We start from the raw sequence: 21,639 nt of genomic DNA, 5'->3' as shown, positions 1-21,639 counted from the left end.
ACACACACACACACACACACACACACACACACACAAAGCTCTTTTAACAGCTCTTTAAGCCATAGATCTGGTGATATTATATATTTTTCATATCAATAAATCTGTCATACTAGTAGGATCGCCTGTGTATTCTAATATAGATTATTTCTCTGTGACTCCATTGTTGTCCTAAACCAATTAAAAACCCATCTTAAGTCCCCCTCGTGCTCTGGGTTCCATGTTCCTTCATCAATATGAACATACACTGTATTTTAGGTTTAAAATTCTGTTTTTTGGGAATTTTTTTAACCTTGTTTGAAAAGGAAAATATACATTTTAACCCTCCTGTTGTTCTCGGGTCAAATTTGACCCCTTTAAAATATGTCTATATCTGAAATATGGGTTTCTGTTTAACCAAATTACCACAAAATATGGATTGGATTCCATACAACGCTCTTTGCAAATCCAATTGATCACTTTCAAGTCTGAAAAAGGGACAAAAATGTCAAATCTTTGTCAGTTTTTGACCCGGGAGGACAACACAAGGGTTAAAAGATTTCCTTCTTCACTAGTAACGAATGGGCTTGGGGCTGACATGCAGGGGACCATAGTTAGAGAGTAATACGTTGTTGGTTTTGTTATTTTGTGTAATGGGAATTGTTGCCAATAACAAATATATTGTGTCTCCACTTATACTTTCAAAGATCAGATTAGTCATAAAGATATCATTATGTGTCCCAAACCTTCTTAAGGTTCTGGATGGAGGGATCAGTGCTGGGTAGAGCAGCTCTCCAGAACATCTTCAGGAGAGACATCGCCTCTTCCAGGATCTGCCTCAGAGTCTTGGTGTTGGACAGCAGACTTTTTACCCATCCATAGTCCAGGACCTGCTTACAGAGCTCAGTTAGAGATCTATGCTCATTGTTACCTTTGTTTTGTAAAAAAAAAAGATCTTCTTTGGTCTTTTGGTTCTCACCAGCTCGTTGCTGTGCTTCTGGTTGCTCTCCAGCAGCGGCGGGCCGAGGCAGGCCTGCAGGGTTGTCTCCATGCGCTGGACGAGGCTCCGTCCCTCTAGGACTTGCTGCTGAAGAGCGTTGAAGTCATCCACATGACCGATGGCGTGGCGGCCGTTACGGTTCGCAAACGATCCGTCTGGGGCCTCCCCCTCCAGCTCAGAGTGAGGGTCAAGAGGGTCTGCTGGAGGTAAAAGAGCATTATTGTATTTTGGAATTGGACTCTGAAAGACATTCTTGTATTTAGAGAGAATGTTGAGGAGTCCAGAAGTGATTCAAACTATATTCTGTCAAGCACATTGCAATTAAGACAAGAAATTACTGTTGTTACAGAGAGCAATACAACCAGTCCACAAATGAAAGGCATGCAGTGCAGTTTAAGTCACACCATTGGCAGTGCTATGGCTATCCTCCAGGTCTGAGTAGGGAGGACCGGGGGACCCACAGTTAAACAGACCAATGTCCCTGACGGGTGGAGACGGAGCTGGGTCTGTGGAGTAAACAGATACACACATACAGGCTTGGGCACACGGCAAACCACAGCACAGCACACTGAGCCTTCGCAGGCATGTTGTTAATGTTGGGGTTGTAATATCCAGGAGCCGCCGTCTGTCTCACCGTGCAGCAGCTGTCGCCTGTAGAAGTTCTCTCTCTGAGGGCTGGCAGTGAGAGCGGAGAGGGAGGGGGTCCGAGGAGAGCCCACGCCCAGCTTCTGCTCCAGCTGCTTGTGGAGCTCCAGTTGTTTGAGAGCACTGTTCTCCTGGACGCTGTTTTGGAGCTGGGCTCGCAGGCTCCTCACCTCCCCGAGCAGCTCCCCCAGCTCCACCGGCAGACCCGGGAGCTCACACAGGTAGCCTGAAGACAGGACACACAACCACTGCATGCGTTAGCACTCTTTTAAATGGTTTGGAGGGTCTCATATACAATAGAACTATGATTACATGTTTGACAGCACTTGGTAGATGTTTAAGGGTATAATGTAGCTACATTTGTAATTATAGCATCTGTCAAACTGTTCCGATGGTATCCCTGAAATGAAATAATCAAATTTAATCAATCTATTTCATCTCAGTGTCCCTGGTCTACCCAATGCCATTCTTAATATTATCACTAGATGGCGCCAAAGTATTTACTTCACATGGGAGGATGGCTAGAAAGACAGAAAAATCGATAGATAGATAGATAGATAGATAGATAGATAGATAGATAGATAGATAGATATTAATGTAGCGAGTGTAGTAGCTATAGCTAGTGTACAACAATCCCACTGACCTTTGTTGGCTTTTGTGCTGGAACACACTCGATCGTACACTTGTAGTTCGCTCTGCAGGGAGTGGATGAGCTCTCTGCCCTCACACAGCTGCTGCTGCAGGAGAGACACCTCATGCTGGAGCCTGAGGACACATCGCAGTACATTACAGTCAGAGAATAGATAGCTATACACACAGACGAGCACGAGTCACTGTCACACCGACCTGTTGGTTTTCTGCTGACTGGCCTGCCGTTCCTGCCTCAATGCGTGTATCTGCTGTCCCTGCTCCTGGCTGTGAGCCTGAAGCCGTCTTAGCTCCTCTTTCCACTGCTCTGCCTCCAGCTCTGCTTGTTTCAGGCGGGCACGTGCCGTAAACACCGTCTCCCGCAACTGCACCACCTCCTCACATGTGTCTGAGGCAAGAGGAGGGTTCAAACTGGGTTACACGCATATGTTCCAGATGATTACCTTGAACCTTTTAGTTGGCATTTAGATGAAGTACCTGTACTGGCCTGCAGGCGTGACTGTAGACCCACGTTTTCTTCCTTCAGGACTCTGATCTCATTGGACAGTTGAGTGACTGTGTCCAGACCCTGAATGTAGATGTTTGTTGGTGCCCCTGGACACAAAAAAACAGGAGCTATTTGATGCAGTTTCTTACATAAGGAGTGGCAATTTGCAGTGAGGGCTACAATACCTCCATCACGCCCAGTCAAGGCCAGTCTCTCTTCCAGCTGCTGTCGGAGCCTCTCATTGGTCCTGATGGACTCCTCCAGACGCTGACGGAGACACCTCACCTCCCGCAGGTGCTCCTCTATCAAATTTACCCCTAGAGAGAAACGGCATCACAATAATATTGTAAGCATTTAACTTAAAGTGTACTTTATTAATAGAAAACATGATGGAGTCCCACCTGCGTGGCTGCTTCCTTGCTGGTGTCCCGATGGTCCAGAGTAGCCTCCGACCTGCTGAACCATGTTCTCCATGTCCCACAAAGTCCCTCCCGTCACTAGACCTGAGTCAGACTTCAGCGAGTGGCCTTCGGGAATGCCCCCCAGCTGATACTGTTGAAAGGCATTATGGGATAGATGGCTGTAGCTGGAGAGGTCGTGCTGGTTGTGGGCACCCGGTGAGAGAGGGAACAGAGGCTTGTCATGGGGAACTGCAAAGTCTGTGACACACACACACACACACACACACACACACACACACACACACACACACACAAAAAGAGCAAAGTGTGTGAAACATGATGTGAAAATGCTCACAGGACAATAGAGGATTTGGAGTTTGATGGTGGCTAACAGGACGTATTATGAACACTGTGCCCACATGGAACACCCCCCTCCTCCCCGGTCCCTCACCCCAGTTCATCTGTTTGTACAGCGTGTCCAGCTCTGGGCGAACAGCGATCACAGACAGGGCCCTGGGCCGGGGGTCAGAAGTGACTTCTCTACCCCAGACGGCCGGGCCAGAGGGGACAGACAGGGAGTAGGAGACAGGCTCACTGAAAATGGCTGAAGGAGAATGACAGGAAGTGACACGTAAAAAATATGAAGGAGGAAGAAGAGGAAAAAGAAAATAAGATTTTTTTTGAGGGGCCATCTGTGAGTCCCATACCTCTGGAGGACTGACTGGTCAAACCCACAGGGGCTGAGCAAAGCATGTTGGGACAGCTGCTGGAGGTCTTGAGGAAGCCATGAGGAGGAGGGATAGATGGACGGACTAAAGGAGGGGAATGGACAGTGAGAGGAGAGTAGAGGCCTTTTACAGATATGGAGAAGGGGGAACATTAAACTTTACCTACCGTCTTGTTCGGAGCCGTGTCCTGGTTGGCGCTGCCGGTGCTCCTCCTGATATTCTCTGGCGTCTAAATCGGAGCACAGCTCCAGGTCTTCGTTGGTTCTGTACTCGTCGGACACCAGGGACGTTCTGTCTGATTGGTCGGTGGTCTCAGAGAGAGCATGGCAGCTGGACGGGGTCTCCGGGCGCTGCTGGAGCTTGGTGTGGAGTGACTCGATGATTTTATCTTTCTGCTGAAGCTCCTTACTCAGCCTGCATGTGCACACGACAGAATCAACCATTACAGTCTCAGCTGATAGCTATTAATGAAAGAAAAGGGACTGATCTTTTTTTATACCTATATTTTACATGATATGTTTGTATTTGTCACTAACAACAAAATACACTGTTGCCAGGCACTATTACATTTATACAGCAGAGTGCTTTTTGATGGAGTGCTACATAATTTGCATATGATTAGCCACAAATAGTAAAACATACAACAAAAGGAAGGACATTTAGTCGATTAGACAATCAACAGAAAATTAATATGCAACTATTTTGACAATCAATTACTGGTAATCAGAAATAAATGCTGGTTTCAGCTTTTTAAATGTGAGTTTTCTTTATCCTACTTGATAAACAACAATAAATTGGTAAGATAATCAGAAGATTACTTGATAACGAAAATAATACAGCATGTAATGTATGCATTAGCATACTTTTTTTCTTTCTTTTTGGAGTGAATATGTCTTTACTCCTAAAGTAAATATGCCTATGTTAAGTAACTTCCCTTACTGTTTGAATCGCCGAAGCATGAACTCCCTGTCTCTCTCCAACAGCAACCTATGAAAAGCCGTCTCTCTCGCTTGGCCTCGAGCCGTAGAAAAAGACCACAGAGAGTCCCTGTATATGGAGCTGTTCTTAGAAATCGCGGATTTCCACAGAGGAGCCATCACGCCATCAGTCCAGTCCAGAAACCAAAGGTAAAAAAAAGTCTTTGATGCAATACAGCCTGAGCTGGGTAAGCCTCGTCTGTAAAGATCCAGCAAAAATGACCTCTTCTGATTCTAGTCACGAGATCTCTACCTTATTACAATAAATAATATCAGTACCAAGAAAGTGAATTTTAAACAAAAACTGCAAAATGCAGTCATTGTAAATGCTGTTCAAATAAAAGAAATCCATAAATAAGTGACTCAGAATATTTCTTCCACTAAGCATGGAGGCGACTGAATGAGGCCACACAGTAGGACTGTCACACAGTCACACTGAGCCTCTTAAGCCCAGCTGGTGGGACACCTGTACTGTAAGTCTATTCAACTAAGGCAATTAAGGGGGCGGGGTTCCATGCTGTGGATTAACCCCTCTCCACCATAAGGAGCCATGTGGCGTGTCACAGTGTGTCACACGATAAGTTAAACTAATCACTAGGACAGAGTAGGACGCCTTCTCGGCGCCTCCCTAGGGAGGTGCTCCAGCCATGTCCAGCTGGGAGGAGACCTCGGGGAAGACCCAGGACTAGGTGGAGGGATTATATCTCCAACCTGGCCTGGGAACGCCTCGGGATCCCCCAGTCGGAGTTGGTGTTTGGAAAAGGGAAGTTAGGAGTTCCCTGCTGGAGCTGCTGCCCCCGCAATCCGATACCAGACAAGCGGACGAAGATGGATGGATGGATGGATGGATGGACTAGGACAGAGTAGGTGCTCTGATTGACCATTGGCTTTGTTGTTGCAACGGTTTAGAGGTTACGATTTTTCAGTTTTGAAAGCACTTTACCAAACTGACTCACCGCAGGGCTAGCAACTCGTGGCCGGTCTCGTCATCATGGCTCCCTGCCTGTTCACCTATGGACGTAAAACAGGAAAGACAGAGCATAGTGAAGAGAAAAAAATGACAATTTATGTATAAAATAACCACAAAAATGAGAAACCATTAACATGAACTGTCTTTCTGTACAATGGAAGACATGGAGAGTTGTTCCTTACGTCCACTGATCTTGGTGACCACTCTCTGTGCCAGGGCAGAGCTCTGGGCCAACTGCTCTCTAAAGCTTTGACCCATGTAGTAATCGATATCATTGGCCCGCAGCAGCTCCTCAAAGGCCTGGAAAATTTGGGGAATTTGAGCAGGTATAAGAATATCAACTAAAAATTCACCACTCTCCTGATATCCTTTTTGGCAATATGTAGAAATGTGATCAAATGTGGCTTAATGATTCCTTGAGTTAGTCCAGAATGGTGTGCAGTACCTTGGTGGTATCACCCAGGTGCTGGGTGAGGATTTGACAGACTCCTTGCCCCTCTCTCATCCTCTGCCTCAGGTGGGACAGCTCGCGAGCTTGTGCCTGGATCAGAGAGTTGTACTTCCTGTGAAGGGAGTAAAAGAACCATAGTATTAATAGAGGGCTGTAAGCCAGACGACTAATCATTCTCATGTGCATCCGTTAACTGATTCTAGATACAATAAAGGGACTTGACGGTGCACAGGGCTCTCTGTCCACTCACCCAGGCCAGGTGGCACATTTCCCCTCCTCTGCTTGGCCTTTGCCCTCCAGCCTGGAGCTCTTCAGCTGAGCCTCAAGTGATGCAACTCGTGTCATCAGTTCTTGCAGTTCCCTGCTGGGCTTAGGCCTTGAGCGAATCCCTTGGGTGTCAGACATCCAGCCTTCATCCTCTTCCACACCGCTGGGGGCTGGTGATGTCTCAAAGGCCCAGTTTACCTAGAAGGTGAGGATAAAATCATCATTAATAAATGTAAGTGAACCTTAAAGACCAGTGCTGTAGAGCAGCAGGTTGATGTAATAGTACCTTGCGTGGGGTTCGCTCCAGGCTGGAGGCGTAGTCGCTGGTGGTAGACAGGGAGCGGACACGCAGCTGCAGCCCACGGATCACCTTGTGGCAGCGGCTCAGCTGGGAGCGGAGATCCTGGACCAGACGCTGGAGAGAGGCTGACTCATCCCCCATTTCATAAGTGCCTGTGTTGCTGCTGCCAGCGTACCAGCTACCCCCCACACCCTCGTAGTCTTGTTGATGGGACAGTGACGTGCACATCTCCAGGTCGTCAAACTCTGAAGGTGGAGATGAAGAGACATAATGAGGATTAGTAAGTTTATTGTCCTGCTGGAGAGAAAATGGGATGTTATAGTTTGAGAGAGGTTTCTTTGTCACCTGGGCTGCTGGCGTCTTCTCTCTCAGCTTCGTTCTCACTGCGACCACAAGTCTCATAACCCAGATCCTGGAGATCCACCTGCACTTGCTTACTGGCCTGCTGGACCGATGTCTCCGCTGCAGAGACATGACAAATAAATCAATGTTTGATCAAGATTCTGAGCACTTTTTAGTTATTATAAGTGTCAAATAACATGTCTGCATTCCTGTTTACATGTTCCTGAGAGTGACTCACTGAGCAGATCCCTGTAGTCCTTCAGTTGTTCAGCTTGAGCGTGGACCGTGGCCTCAGACACCATCAGCCTTTCTTGCAGCTCTCTGTTCTCCTGGTGACTCAGAGCCAGATTGGAGCTCAGGCGGGCCGCCTCTTCACGGAGTCCTTCCCCTATTTCCTGGCAGACCGCCCCCACCTCACTGCTGTCACCAGCAGGCTCCACCTCCTGCAACAGCAACGTGTTTTAGCACATGTTATAGACAAGCATGTTTAAATTGACACGCTTACTATCACATACGGCAGGACTCTTACTGTTAATGTTTTAACATGGAAAGGCAGGCACAGCAATGAGGACACAGGACTAAAAGAACTAAAAGAACAAAACACCCTTACATAGAGACTTTAAATGAGACCCAGTGATGTGAAGAGAAGGACAGGGCCTGGGGACAACGCTGCTCCAGCAACCTTTACTCAAATCTGCTATGCTTATTCACAGAGGTGCAACGCACCAAAAGCATTTTTGCTAAATTCATCTGTTGACTGCAGTCCTTTATCAAAATATAGTTTCAAATGAAAAATATTTAATGTGCTTAAAAACATTCAAGTTACTTAGTGCTAACTGGAATATTTACAATATACAAATCAGTTCAATGCATTCATTATTTAACACTTGCCATCCTCAAATTAAAATGTTACTTCATAACCAGTAAGTTTAAAAATGTAACTTTAATTTCTTTAAAGGTCACATACAGCAAACATCACTTTACTATCGGCTAGCTGCCTGTCCCCTGAACACACTGTAAAAAACATCTCCTCAAAATCTGCTAGCTGCTGTCCCTGTACACACTGTAAAAAAAACATCTCTCACTATCTGCTAGCTGCCTGTCCCCTTACACAATGTAAAAAAACTTCTCCACTATCTGCTAGCTGCCTGTCCCAGAACACACTGTAGAAAACATTCCCACTAGCTGCTAGCTGCCTGTCCCCAGAACACACTGTAAAAAAACATTCCTCACTATTGCTAGCTGCCGTCCCCAGAACACACTGTAAAAAACATCTCCTCACTACTGCTAGCTGCCTGTCCCCAGAACACACTGTAAAAAATACAAAAAACAACGTGATCTCTGTAGACAGCCTAGGGTCTACAAACGGGGGGGGGGGGATGGGATGAAGAAGAGAGAGGGGCAAGCTAGCCTCCGTTTTATTTGACAATACTTCGTACGTCAACGAGAAGTGACGTCACCCAACATCCCTTAGAGCACCTTCAACGCTTATCATATTCCTTATAATAGAGAAGGGTGTTTACACAACTTAAAGGTGATTCTATAAGACGTGGGTCTTGGTGTTGCACTGAACCATTTGTCGTTGTGAGGTGTTGCTTTTATGTCCTGGTGTATTTTGAAGATGAGTTAAAGGGAAAATAAAAGTAAATCTTAAGTAAAGAAAAACTGACTTTAACAGATTAGCAGCAGCTCTGTTAAATATCTGAGATAGGCAGTTACAAGCCGCTGTTGTAGCTCACTCAAAGTTGAATTCTTATTTAAATGTATAACGCGTTACCGTGTCAGGCTGGTGTGTGAGATGACGGGGCGTCACACAGCGTGGCCTCTTGCGGTGCCTCTTCCCTCGCTCGTCACTCAGACTAACACACGGGTGACCTGGCTTCCCCACCGGCACTGGAGACATTTCCCCCTCTTCATCTTCTTTCTCAATATCCTCCTCCTGCTCTTCTTCCTCTTCCTGATTCAGAATCCTGTGATTCCTCAGTCCTCGGCTTTCTTTCAGAGACTGGTTCTCCTGCTGCAGCCTCTGCAGTGCACTCCTGACAGGACACGGAAAGAGAGACAAAAAGACACATGCATGGTGAAGCTGTCATCGACATGATGCCCCCTTAGACAATCAAACCTAAAGTTTCCCCAGGATCTCTGCGACAAAAATGCACCTCAGCTCAGCCACGGATTTGTATCCATCCCTCTCCAGTTGGGATCTTATTTCTTCAAGCTGGCCTTCAAGTATCTTCTTCACTTCCTCAAGCTGCTTGACATCAGCTCTCTGTGACACCAGCGCTCTAGTCACAACCTCAGTTTCACAAACCTTAACACAAATCAGAAAAAAAGACATTTGTTATGAAGTCACAAAGTAAAGGGCTTTCTCCAAGGTTTAAGTTAGTATGAGATCTATGTACAAACTGGCTAAAATTAAAGGGATTTAACCTGAATTTTGCATTTTACCTGAATGGAGGCCAAACTTCTGGCCGTCACTTTGTTATCATCCTCCTCTATGCTGTCCGTGAACTCGTCACTGCTGCTATCTTCATCGTCTCCCTCCTCCTTCTCCTCCTCCTCTTCCTCCTCTGTGCTGAGCTCTGGGAACACAACAACCATATGAAGACAATATCCTTGTGTTTACATCTTAATCCTCTCTTATTCTTCTTATTCTTGCTGTTTTTCCACCTCTCCCTCTCTAGCATTGACTTTCTTTCCCATTCTTTCCTGAACTCTATTTACATGCTGAATCACCGCTTTGGAAGTCATGGGACTAAAGGGAAATGTTATGTCATACGTATCCTGCTGGCCAAAAACACACTTAACTGCAACCCAGGACAAGTGTGTGTATTTTTACGTTCGTTTATGAGTTGCGAACTGTTATGGATCTTTGCATCGTTTGTCAAATTTGATGATGTTGTGCCAAAACTGAATATGAATGCATGTCCTTTGTTGTGCGTTGTTACAAGTATTGTACACCCGCAGGAGGCTCAGTGGAAAGTGACTGGCAGGAAGATTACTTTACATAACAGGACCTAATAATACACAACACACACTTCAAATACAGTGTGTAGTATCATGCGCGCATGGGTGTAAATCTACAGTTGCTCAGTGCATTTTTGGGATTCATTATGGGATTACTTCACGATCCGGATAAAGTTCAAAGACACTTAATTACTGCAAATGTCTCCACCCTAAAACAGGTATTAAAAATAAAAATATTAAATCTTATGTGCTGCTGGGGAGAAGGAGGGACGTTCATTGAGCCAACTGCTGGGTTATTATATATTGAACAATGTGCTTTGTAAGATGAACTGACTGAATGCGGGGCCCTGTTTACACACTGTGGAACTACATAGTGTCACTAGTCTTATACTAGGGACATACAGAAAGGGACAATCCTTAAAATGGTTGTTGGGTGTATTTGTTATTTAAATATGGATGTCAATTTTTTTTTTAAAGATCTGGGATGTTGAGTTAAAGGGCTCACATGAGCTTCCCTTATTCAGTGAATTTGGCATTTTACTGTTGTGAATTTCTAATTGAGCGTTATAGTCGAACAGCCATGCAAACATGAAAACCATGCCACAATATCATGCATGAGGGAGCAAGGACATGAAGGGGGGAAAAAAAATTGCATTCTAGTTTCATGTTTATATTAAAAGATAAAAACTAAATTTTCTGCAGCAACGTGTTGACAAATGTAAGATTAACACATTTATAACATGTGCATTCTTATATTATGAAAATGGATATTAGGACAAACTAGGAGACTGAAGATGACATAGGAATGGTTCAAAAAGAAAAAACCCATTGTGGGTTGATCTCGGGGGAAAGAAGGAAGGTATATAAAGGACCAAGTGGATTTCAGGTTTGGGATATTCTTAAAACAAATTCCCAATTAAACACGACAAACAGAAGTGTGTTTGACAAAAAAGCCAGCACATTTTGTTTTTTTTATTTCTGTTGCATTAAAGATACAAAAAAAAGTGACAAGGATTCCATGTCTGAGGCTAGATGAGTGATCAGGGCACAAATCCCAAGAAATCGTACTCTACCTACAGTAATATAGATATCGAATGGGCTTGTATTAGTTCTGGCATTCACATCTCGAGATTTATAGAGAGCACAGTGCAGACAGTAAAATTATTCAATATTTTATTGTCCTGCTTTCTTGGTACCAAGCTGAACTTAAGCTCAACAAGCTGACTAACTAAAAAAAAAATGTACAAAATGACCATAAGGTTACTTTAAAGTACTCAACGCACACCTAGCATCGTTATATGGAACGCGGCTGACCTAATGTGTCATGTTTCTCTGTCTAAACTCAAATCTAGCTAGTGCAGAGCAAGTAGAACTGCGTGAAGATGAAGTGAAGGAATCTGCTCGGCCATCTTTTTGGGATTTGTATCTTGGGCCTTGTTAAGAGCGCACATCACATTTACGAACAGATGATATAAAAACAAATGATGGACGGTGACACTGTAAGGCGTGAGCTCGAGTTTCCTCAACAAGACGTAACTTCACTGTGACAGTAAGGCTTGGAAGAGTGACACCGGTGAGAGACAGTACACAGACATGGCAATACAGAACAATCGCACTGCAAAGCAATACAGGCTTTTTAGAAATAATACAAAAACATATTTACACCACACTCACAAAACATTAATAAATAAGTCTGGGTTGCACGTTGCCACTTCACACCATTGAGGTTAACCTGATACTGTGAGTAGTGGTTGAGCTATCTCGAAGCTGCCTGAAGGCCGACAGTCAGATTTTGGTTTTTATTCACACTTAACAGAAAGAATTGTCTCGATCATAATGACTTTTTGCCATATTTCTTTATAAATCTGACGATCGGTGGCTACAGACCGCTCCATCTCACATCAAGGGTGTCACGGAGCAGTGCTGGTGTCAGACAGAGCGTCACAGAGCGTTAGTGACAGTGCCCCCCGCAGCCCTGGAGGCTGGACCCTGCCCCTGCCCATCCCCACCTCCAAAGTCAGGCTGCCTTTTAGCGGGCCGTTCCAGCGCCAGGGCCATGTTACGGGTCCTGGCCAGGACCTCCTCCAGCTGTCGGCGGAGTGCCTGAATCGAGTCTAGCTCGGTGTGGAGGGCCTGGATCTTCTCAGAACTGAAGAAAAAATAAAAGTCAACAAAACATCTGCAACTTACTGTATTCATAGGAATACCAGACCTGGGTGCAGCTTTCCTACCTGTCACTGTTGGTGTGAATGAGCGTGAGATTCTGGTATAACTTCTTCTCCGCCCTCAGGGCATCATTCAGCTTGTTGTACTCTGACACAAGCTGCTCTAGCACACACTAGATCAGAGTATCGGGCAGGGTAGAGGAGGAAGGAGACGTTATAAATACTTTATCATTAAGCAGCTCAAACAGTCAAATGCTGTCCAATGGGAAAAGAGTGAAGCAAAATCCTACTTGATGATCAGTGCTGTCCTTAACGTCCTGCTGGCGAGCCAAAGATGAATGCAGAGCAGAGAGCTCCTTCTGCAGGGAGAGGGCACAAACACATGACTTGAGATTAAAAAAAATTAAAAAAGGAGTGTTTTTATCCATCATCACAGGGTCCACACAGATACCTGAGCCTCCCTCTCCTTCTTCAGCACCAGCTGTAACTCCTCCTGGAGAGCCTCCATCTCTGCCTCACTCTCTTTAGTGGACGGCTGCATCGCCTCCTCCTGGCCCTGCATCAGCTCCTGATCAATGAAGTGTACGGTGAGGATCAGGCGTACAGGAGATGGAGCAAGGGGGGGGGTAAAAAGCCAAAGGAAACGAATGAACAGGTACCTTGATAAAGGCTTCTTTCTCTTTGAGCAGGCTCCGCAGATGTTCCGTCTCTCCTCCCGTCTCTCTCTCCTTGTCCTGTCTCAGCTCGCGCAGCTCCTGCTCCCTCGACGACAGCTGTCTGCGCAGCTCTTGCAGCTGGACGGTCCGCTCGCTGATCACAAGGGAGAGCCTGTACGAGTAGTCCTAAGAGAAAAGCCAGAGAAAGAATGAAGAGGTCGAAAGCGCTTTGTTGAGCCCATTTCCTTAACTGTGACAAAACCAGCCACGTGACTCACCTGCAGGTACTGGTCTTTGGAGCTGAGAGTGTTCAGCATGTTCTGGACCTGGGCTTGGTGTTCGTTGGACTGACGGCTGCGGTCCGACAGCAGTTCCTGAAAGAGTTTCTCTTTCAGTGCCAGCCGAGCCTTCAACTCCTCCACAACCTCAGTGGGACCGGCCTGAACTCTGGCAACCAGGGCAGCTGTCAGATCCTACACACACACCCACCCCCACACACACACACACACACACAAAACAACACACACCCAGCCTGAGTCAGAATGCCTGTTTTATTTGTTGAAATGAAAACAAGTAGCACAGGTTTGTCCATGACAATCACACATCAAACAGTTACAGGCAATGACAATAATGTGTGTGTGTGTGTGTGTGTGGGTGTGTGTGTTACCTGTGCCTCCTGGCTGTGTGTCTGCAGAGCGGCCTGTAGCTGGCTGATGATGGTGTCTTTCTCTGCCAGGGTGTTTCTCCCCTTCTCCTCGCTCTGCTGCTTCAGCCACTGGAGATTCCTGTAGGCCTCCGCCGCCTGCTCTAGCTCCAGCTCTTTGCCACGCACCAAGGGGTCCAGACTCTGGTGGTCACAATCACAGTAAATGTCTAAGATGCGCGCAAACCCTGCCGGCTGTAACCCAAATCGGAGTTCTGTCGGTTCTGGTTGTAATATTGGCAGCAATGAAATGCAAAATCTCTCGTTTTGATTTCACAAAGTACAGACCTTTAGTACAAGCTGGCAGCTCTGACAGAGATGTTTGTACTGTGTGTGTGATGAGCGTACCGTTATGGTCTCCTCGTTGTTGGACAGGATGCATCGCAGTCTCTCCAGGTCTCGTTCCTTCTCCCTGAGGGCCAGCTGCAGCCTCCGAACCTGGCCCTCACGCTCCTCCACACAGCGGAATTTGTCATCGATGGAGCGCTGCAGATGGCGGCGGGGGAGAAAAATCACACTGCTGCTATCCTGGGCACACTCAGCTGGGATATTTGTCATGTTCTGAGCGGGTGTGCGGTTTCCTAAGCTCGTGGTCCTTACAAACTAATTAGATCAAATAGGTAAGGGTATGAAATTCATGATCATCTGATTTCTATAAAAAAAAAAGGGATCCTTTTCTATGGATTATAAAATAGCTTCATAAAACATAAAAATAGCACACTTCACTGCATACTAGCAACTAACTGTCTCTCCCATTTTGGTTGGTTGTGAAATGTTATGCTGACCTAGAGTTCTGATTTAGAAGGAGTTTGCATTACTGTCTACCACTGGCTTATTCGACTGCTGCAAGATGCATAATTAGGTATTTTCTCTCCATTTCACTTGCACTGCACAGGGCATACAGGGAGGACTGTTGCATTAATCACACAGTATATGGTACAGTGATCCATATGGAACAGTAGTTTGTGTGTGTATGTGTGTTTTACCTCCAGAGCTCTGTCTCTATCTTTAATACGCTCTCGTAATTTCTCCAGCAGGGCATCTCTTGGTTTGGCTGACTCCAACATCTCTGAGTACTCCTAAAGATGTGTAGAAGGGATCAGAACCAAGTGCATGTGTGTGCATCTATGTAACTACATCATATATGAATAGATAGAATGGGATTGTGTACAGTATGTTACCTGTAGCTGTTGTTCCTTGTCCTGCAGAGAGCACTGGAGCTGTGCGATGCGCGTCTCCGTTTCCTGCACCGCGGTGTGTCTCTCCGCCTCGGCCTCCTTCAGAGCGGCTTCCCCGGCCTGAAGCTCCGAGCGAGTTTTCTGAAGGGCACAGCGCAGGTCCTGCGGCCCAGAGACGAGAGGTCACACGTGTTGCGCCCTTTGTAATTCCAAGACTTCATTCCCACTCACACATTCACAGACACACTAACCTGGTTGTGCTTTTCGGTGACCTCCCTGTGTTGCTGCGCCTCCTGTAAATCAGCGTTGAGTCTTTCCTTGAACCTCGCCAGGTCATCTCCCTGCCTCTGGCTCTGTCTGAGACTCCTCTGGCTGGCCTCCAGCTCCAGACCAAGGGAGAACAAGGAGCTTTGCGCCCCTACCAGCTCGCCCTGCAGCTGGACGAGTGTCATGGACTCGCTGACCCCCTCTGGAGCCTAGAGAATGACCACAGACCAAAAGGTCAACATGTCATCGTCCTGGTGGCAAGATTTGTCACTATTGATATGGAATGATCCTGGATCAGGGTTTGCGTGAATGACAGCGTTATTGGTTATTAGAATGTGGTCTACTCTACCTGTAAAGTGTCCCGATATGACTTCTGTTATGATTTGACACTATAAATATAATTTAATTGAATGGAATATATGTGCACCATGTCTCACCTTGATTTGAGCAAGCTGGTTGCGGTGGACCATTTCCCTCAGTTTACACAGCGTGGTGTTCTGCTCTTCCATCATCTGGTACAGCTCCTGGGCCTTTAAGCAGAACACATCACGGGCATGAGCACCGTCTCAACTACAGGTGTCATCTCACACAGGCTGACAACACTCACCTCGTTGTCTTTGGTGCTGATGGACTCTGTGAGATCCTGAATGGTTCTTTCTTGACTCTGAGCCGCCTGGCGGATCGAACGCAGCTCACACTCCATCTCGTTCAGCTTCTCCTGCAGCTTCTGCAGACGGAAACAGCCAGGTTGCATGTAAGGCTGTCATCACTTCCATGATGTGGACTCATCAAACATATCTTACTTTAACGAGGCATACCATATTTTTGGCCTCGCTCTGGTGGATCTTGGCCTGCAGGGACTGGACCTGTAGCTGGGCCTTCTGAAGCTCGCTGACACACTGGCCGGCTGCACACTCATACTGGTCCAGTTGACTCTGCTGCTCCTCAACAAGACTCTGTAATGGAGAAAATAAGGTAAGTGAATGTGTTTCAAGTCATAAAAAACACTCAATATATGTGTTGGGGCTTCTGACAAAATTCAGCAGCTGAATTATTTGTGAGAAATCTTTTTTTTTTTCCCTTCTTCAAATTCATGAAAAAAGCCAGAGGCCAGCTGCATAACTTTTACAGTGGACTAAGCAATTTGTGCACTATATTTACAAAGTCTGCTCATTCATGTGTGTACTGTGTGGAAAGCCATGAGTGTGTCTGTATGCATGAGTTCACTTACTAGAGCATGAATATTTGGCTTTAAAGACTTCTACTTTGATTTACCAAGATCAATTTGTGGTTTAACATAGCTGAGATTAAATAGATTTTTACTGTGTTTAGTGTTTTTTTCTAATTGAAATGATTAAGTGAACATAGCATTTAAATAGGGTTATTATAGTAGCCAACCAGAGTTGAGATGATAGAATGGTCTGACAGTGCGTGGTTCACTTTGCCTCAAGGGCTTGGAGTAAAACTAGGCCAGTTAGTGGGAGTCACTCTGTCTTAATGTCTCCCCACATCTAACCTACTTCGGTCAGCAGCCCTGACTCAGAGATCACGCACAGACAAATAATCACCCTAAAAAAACTACAGCTGAGGTTTATTGTCTTGAGGAATTTTAGTATTGCACACAACTTGTCCTCAGATACTAGAGCAGACAATCCTGTGCTACAAACACTAGTTTGTAACTGGGAGACTGGTCATTGGTCTGCAGGCTGGTAGTATTTGGCAACAGTATTTGTAATAGGAAACCATTTAAATATATAAGCAATTACATATTACACTTAAATTTAATATATTAAACTGTATGCTTTCTACTTTACTGACATCACTAACTACCTCTTTGTGCGTGCGTACACACACACAGGGTAATTAGGCCATGCTGTGTCACAGCTTACCCTCACCTGACTGCTCATCACACACACACACACACACACACACACACACACACACACACACACACACACACACACACACACACACACACACACACACACACACACACACACACACACACACACACACACACACACACACACACACACACACACACACACACACACACACACACACACACACACGGTGAGAATACTCGTTTTGTGATTCAAACATCAAAGCCCGTTGGGATGGGTCATTAATAGTGCTGAAAATACTGCAAACTTGCAGTGAATATGCAAAAGCCACTACTCCACTGTATGTGTCATCGTCTTGTAGTAGTTGTGTTTATCGTCATCACCATCCATGTCAGGGTTTTATACCTGATGAGGACGTGGGGGAGGATACTCTTTGTACACATCTTTCAACAAATCTTCCATGTAAGCCAGGTTCAGATCCTGATCACTGAGCCTGATCAGAGGGGGATCCAGCTCAGGTGTTGGCATGTGGTTGTGTCCTTCTCCCTCTGGAGTTCCAATAGACATTCCCAGAACAGAATCAGGGAAGCCCAGCCTTGAACCTCCATTACTGGAGTTCCGTCGGAGCAGCACAGGCAGCTTGCTCCCCTTAGAGATCATGACTGGCCGGTAGACAGCGTAGCTCTGCAGCAAACAGAGTGCCAGAGAGAGGCTGGGTCCAGGTGAGGCTTGGCCATGTGGGGCCCCCATGTGTTCCTCAGAGAGGGAGTCAGATAGCCGGTCATCTGCTAGATCCCTGGGGGAGCTCAGCGGCCCATCTGTAACGGCTCCAGGCTGAACATATTCCTCAGTCGTCTCTAAGGATGCTATAGAGGGGCTGGAGCTGGCTCGTCCAGCCAGGGTGCGATCACTGTCTGATGTCCTCGAGGGGTCCTGAGAACCAGGGACCAGAGTTAAAGAGGAAGGGGGTTCTTCTGAATCTTCCACATTTTTTTTTTCTCCCACTCCTCCAGTCACACTCCCTCCAATAACACTGGCTGAATATCTGGATGACGGCCCACAGGAAATGCTACGTGCCAGCTTCCTGGGCACCTTACAGACAGCTTCATAGTCAGAGTCCGCCACCCGCCAGTAGGAACATCCCCGACACTTCCTGGGAGTGCTGGGAAGACACCGACGCGAGCCTGCCACTGTAACCTCGGACCCTGGACCAGCAGGACACTGAGGTTGGTGGTGGTGTTGACAGTCCAGGCCATCGTCGGCCCAGGACTCATACAAAGAGTAGACCAGATCATCCTGGAGCAGGGCGCAGTACTTTGCGTGAGTGAGACCTGAAATGTCCACCATCCCATCTCCTGGTCCTTCATCGCCCCCAGGAGATGTTACCGCACCCTCCTCTGAGTTAGTTTTCCGGTAGAGCCCACCGATGCACTGCCTCAGCCGGTGTTTCTCCTGCAGGAGCCGCTGCAACCTCTCGATGGAGAGGGCCTCCACTCGGGCGATCACTGTGTCGAAGCGGTACATGCGGTCCAGCATGAAGGTGCACTTGGAGCAGGCGAACTCCCCTCTGCCGTCCCGGGTCAGCTCCTGGCCCAGAGCGTGAGACAGCAGCACCTGCAGGTTGAGCTTGGGGGTAGGGTGGAAGATCCATCGCCGCTGGTTACCGCAGAGCTCCCGTCCACAGATGCGACACGTCTCCTTCATCTTGAGATCAAGCATTCCACAGGTTTCTAATTACTGTACTCTGGCATGAGGACAACCCCAGTCCTTATGATGAATTTGATCCCATGTCAACACCTAATAGCACGATGTTTCACGCTGCATTGGAGTAAACACATGCTTTGAGAGCACAATAAAAGCCTTTTTCATCTGAGATAATGTAAAGCTGCTCAAAGACATCAGTCGTTGCAATGGCATCACACCCAAAGGCTTAAACATGGATGATATGAGGTAGACAAGGTGAAGCAATATTCTTGTAGAAAATGGTTGAGGTTGTTGGCAGGACTGAAATCCATGAGGTGAAAAATCTAGGTTAAGAGATATAGTGACTCGTTAAAAAAATACCCATCAGCCCAGGATCACCATTCATTTGCCGGAGGCGCAGGTGCATCGGGACTATGGCGCACGCTCCCAAAGACGCACAGCGAAGTCATGTGAATGTCTCATCAATGAGACGCAGTATTTATCTGGAAATCGTCCTCGCGCGGTCACCAAACCGCTGTTTCGCATTTCCCAACGGCACCGGAGCCTCTGCACCATCAATCGGCTGTCACGGACACACGAGCCGCACCGCGCGCAGCCAGGTTAATAACGCCCGAGGAGCGGTAATAATCCGGAAATGGACGCAGAGCGGTAACAGGCGTCCTATAGTACCGTCTTCTGACTCTTCCCCCTGTGTCTGCGCCCGAACAATGGACTCTTCATTCATTTCAGAGCCTTAGCCGACAGCACGAGAGGCAAACACGCGCTCTCGGTGTCGTTGCTTCGTGCAGTCGGAGATCCTCCGGGCTGATAACGATGAAGCTGCCTGAACCAGACCGGCAGCGGCGGAGCGTACCATTTAGAAAACACAGGGGGTGGGAGAAGCCCGGTGCGGTCATGCAGAGATGTTGACCGTTTAATATCCCCCCTGAATCCGATTCAAAACGACCATATATCTTTTAAAACACATTTAAAAAATGCAAACCCGAAAATATGAGCTTTATTTTGGGGTTATTGGTAATGAGACAGAGTGATGTTCCCCTGAGATACTGATACTTCCTCCCATCCGGTTTACTAAAGTCTGCTCGCCTGACTGAACAGGTAAAATGCTCAGTAACATGTTAACATTAGTGACGCTCTGTAAAATTAAAGAGTAGAGACATACTCTAATATATATATATATATATATATATATATATACTGTACACTGTATTAAGTCTGTACTACTGTATGTGATACCATTAGATATAATTTCCTATTTTGTTCTAATATCCTATTCTGTTTTGTGTTAAATAAAATCCAATGGACAGCACAAACATTATATATACTTATTGATATGACCTCACAGTTTTGTATCATAATTCAAAATCATTATTATAAGACATACAATGTATTCATTCTTTACAACTGTAAGTAGATAGAATATCCTATTTTTTTCTAATATCCTATTCTGTTTTGTGTTATAGAAAATCCAATGGACAGCTAAATATACAGCACAAACATCGATACAGCCCAATGTCAGATCTTTGGTCATAATCATGCTGTAGAGAATGGGTTGACCAGAACTATTCACTGTACACAAAACTGTACTACATATGAAATACAATATTCAAACCAAAACGTGTGTTGTATAAACAATTAGTATAAAACATTGCTTAATTTAGTATTTCTGCAATAATCACGTAACCTATACTGGGAATCTTATATATAACGTGTTCTATATAGACAACTACAGACAGTTCTACTGGCTGACTGCAGAACAGACCAATAAAATGGATCATTTTTATGATCTATTTTTATTTTTGTTCATGTATCCCGGGTCACCTGCTGACCTTTTGTCATTCGTTAGCCTTTTATCAGGCCAGAGGGAGCTACAGAGTCAAAACAAAGGCAACGAAACCAGTTCCCTAGATAACACACACTGTACAATCATATCACGGTCAGTGCTTCACATATTCTCATTTTAATAATCAATACATTGAGTCAGTTTTCATATATAAATATCAGTTTCAGCTGCATAACTGCTGTTACAATTGCGGTTTGTCCTTTATTAAGTAATTAATAGTAGTGGCATTTGTAAGACCTGGCAGAGGACTTTGCTTATTTGGGCATTTGTCATTCATTAGATAAGGCATGTCAAAGAATTAATGCTAAAGCTCACTTAGTTGACTTGCTAACTGACCTTTTCCTGTATCAATGTTCTTTTTAATTCCCCAAAATAACATGATTGATTCCACACAACGCTCCTGGCAAGTACACATCTCTACTTTCATTAATTCTTAATTCTTCTTATTCAATTGTATAGCATTTGAAAAATAAATTGAAGTAGTTTTGAAATGGTATTGAGTAAAAGTTGACATATTCCAGTCTGTGATTATCCATCAACATGCATTCCTTTCATTTCTGCTTTCCTAACATTTTTAAACATTAGGTATGATTTCCTATAAATGAGGTTTATTGATCATAAATTCCAAAAATAACTATAAAACTAAAGTTAACAAGTCAGTGTTAAGTAGTGTTGAAAACGTCAAAAAAGGGACAAAAACGTAAGAAAAAGTTAAAAACATTGATGAAAAGCATCAACATAAGTGTTGATTTTCAAGAAGACAACGCAAGGGTTAACAGAGCCCAAACCAGACCAGGGTAACTTGTGTCAAAACACGCTATTGCCTCAAGAAGTGTTATTTGTATTTGTCGTTGCCGTGGTGCAGACATTTCGACAGAGCTTTCACTGTGGCGGTCAGACAACAGGGCCATTCTCACGCATTTGACTGCGCTGTCTCTGCAGTGACCACAAGTTTGGATTTCCCGAGGGTGCGCAAACAGATGGTCACGCTGTCACGCTGGGACTTCCATGCATCGTCCTCAATGTGCGAGTCAGAGTCACGGAACCTTGCGTCTGCCTTAAATGTAAATGTGCTGTATGCGCTTTTCCAGTCTTAACAACTGCTCAAGGCGCTTTTAC

The 21,639-nt window shown here is 45.6% G+C and overlaps 1 protein-coding gene across 7 annotated transcripts in view; it reads right to left on the bottom strand.

Moving 5' to 3' along the window:
* LOC116699509 (myomegalin) overlaps positions 1-21,639 on the bottom strand; it is a 50,139-nt gene that overhangs the window by 3,656 nt on the left and 24,844 nt on the right. For 2 of the 7 annotated variants that reach the window (XM_032532134.1, XM_032532139.1), the window contains exons 1-37: positions 17,379-19,490; positions 15,948-16,085; positions 15,737-15,856; positions 15,567-15,659; positions 15,114-15,338; positions 14,866-15,024; positions 14,671-14,763; positions 14,033-14,170; positions 13,649-13,828; positions 13,260-13,454; positions 12,985-13,167; positions 12,777-12,893; positions 12,616-12,684; positions 12,392-12,498; positions 12,170-12,309; positions 9,642-9,775; positions 9,353-9,504; positions 8,971-9,232; positions 7,432-7,636; positions 7,197-7,313; positions 6,837-7,096; positions 6,534-6,748; positions 6,278-6,395; positions 6,015-6,132; positions 5,819-5,873; positions 4,052-4,299; positions 3,865-3,969; positions 3,609-3,761; positions 3,158-3,415; positions 2,942-3,073; positions 2,747-2,863; positions 2,468-2,657; positions 2,265-2,386; positions 1,611-1,847; positions 1,381-1,482; positions 956-1,176; positions 723-866 (exon numbers count right to left, since the gene is read on the bottom strand). In XM_032532134.1, the coding sequence (XP_032388025.1) occupies positions 723-866; positions 956-1,176; positions 1,381-1,482; positions 1,611-1,847; positions 2,265-2,386; positions 2,468-2,657; positions 2,747-2,863; positions 2,942-3,073; positions 3,158-3,415; positions 3,609-3,761; positions 3,865-3,969; positions 4,052-4,299; positions 5,819-5,873; positions 6,015-6,132; positions 6,278-6,395; positions 6,534-6,748; positions 6,837-7,096; positions 7,197-7,313; positions 7,432-7,636; positions 8,971-9,232; positions 9,353-9,504; positions 9,642-9,775; positions 12,170-12,309; positions 12,392-12,498; positions 12,616-12,684; positions 12,777-12,893; positions 12,985-13,167; positions 13,260-13,454; positions 13,649-13,828; positions 14,033-14,170; positions 14,671-14,763; positions 14,866-15,024; positions 15,114-15,338; positions 15,567-15,659; positions 15,737-15,856; positions 15,948-16,085; positions 17,379-18,692 (6,936 nt within the window). In that variant the 5' untranslated portion in view covers positions 18,693-19,490. Of the gene's footprint in view, positions 1-722; positions 867-955; positions 1,177-1,380; positions 1,483-1,610; positions 1,848-2,264; positions 2,387-2,467; positions 2,658-2,746; positions 2,864-2,941; positions 3,074-3,157; positions 3,416-3,608; positions 3,762-3,864; positions 3,970-4,051; positions 4,300-5,818; positions 5,874-6,014; positions 6,133-6,277; positions 6,396-6,533; positions 6,749-6,836; positions 7,097-7,196; positions 7,314-7,431; positions 7,637-8,970; positions 9,233-9,352; positions 9,505-9,641; positions 9,776-12,169; positions 12,310-12,391; positions 12,499-12,615; positions 12,685-12,776; positions 12,894-12,984; positions 13,168-13,259; positions 13,455-13,648; positions 13,829-14,032; positions 14,171-14,670; positions 14,764-14,865; positions 15,025-15,113; positions 15,339-15,566; positions 15,660-15,736; positions 15,857-15,947; positions 16,086-17,378; positions 19,491-21,639 lie in introns of those variants that run through there. The other 5 variants (XM_032532135.1, XM_032532141.1, XM_032532137.1 and 2 more) reach the window with 5 other exon arrangements.

This window comes from Etheostoma spectabile, chromosome 12, assembly GCF_008692095.1.
Source record: "Etheostoma spectabile isolate EspeVRDwgs_2016 chromosome 12, UIUC_Espe_1.0, whole genome shotgun sequence".
NCBI lineage: Eukaryota > Metazoa > Chordata > Actinopteri > Perciformes > Percidae > Etheostoma > Etheostoma spectabile.
The sequence above is the reverse complement of the archived record's forward strand: the minus strand, read 5'-3'. Positions and strand labels throughout refer to the sequence as shown.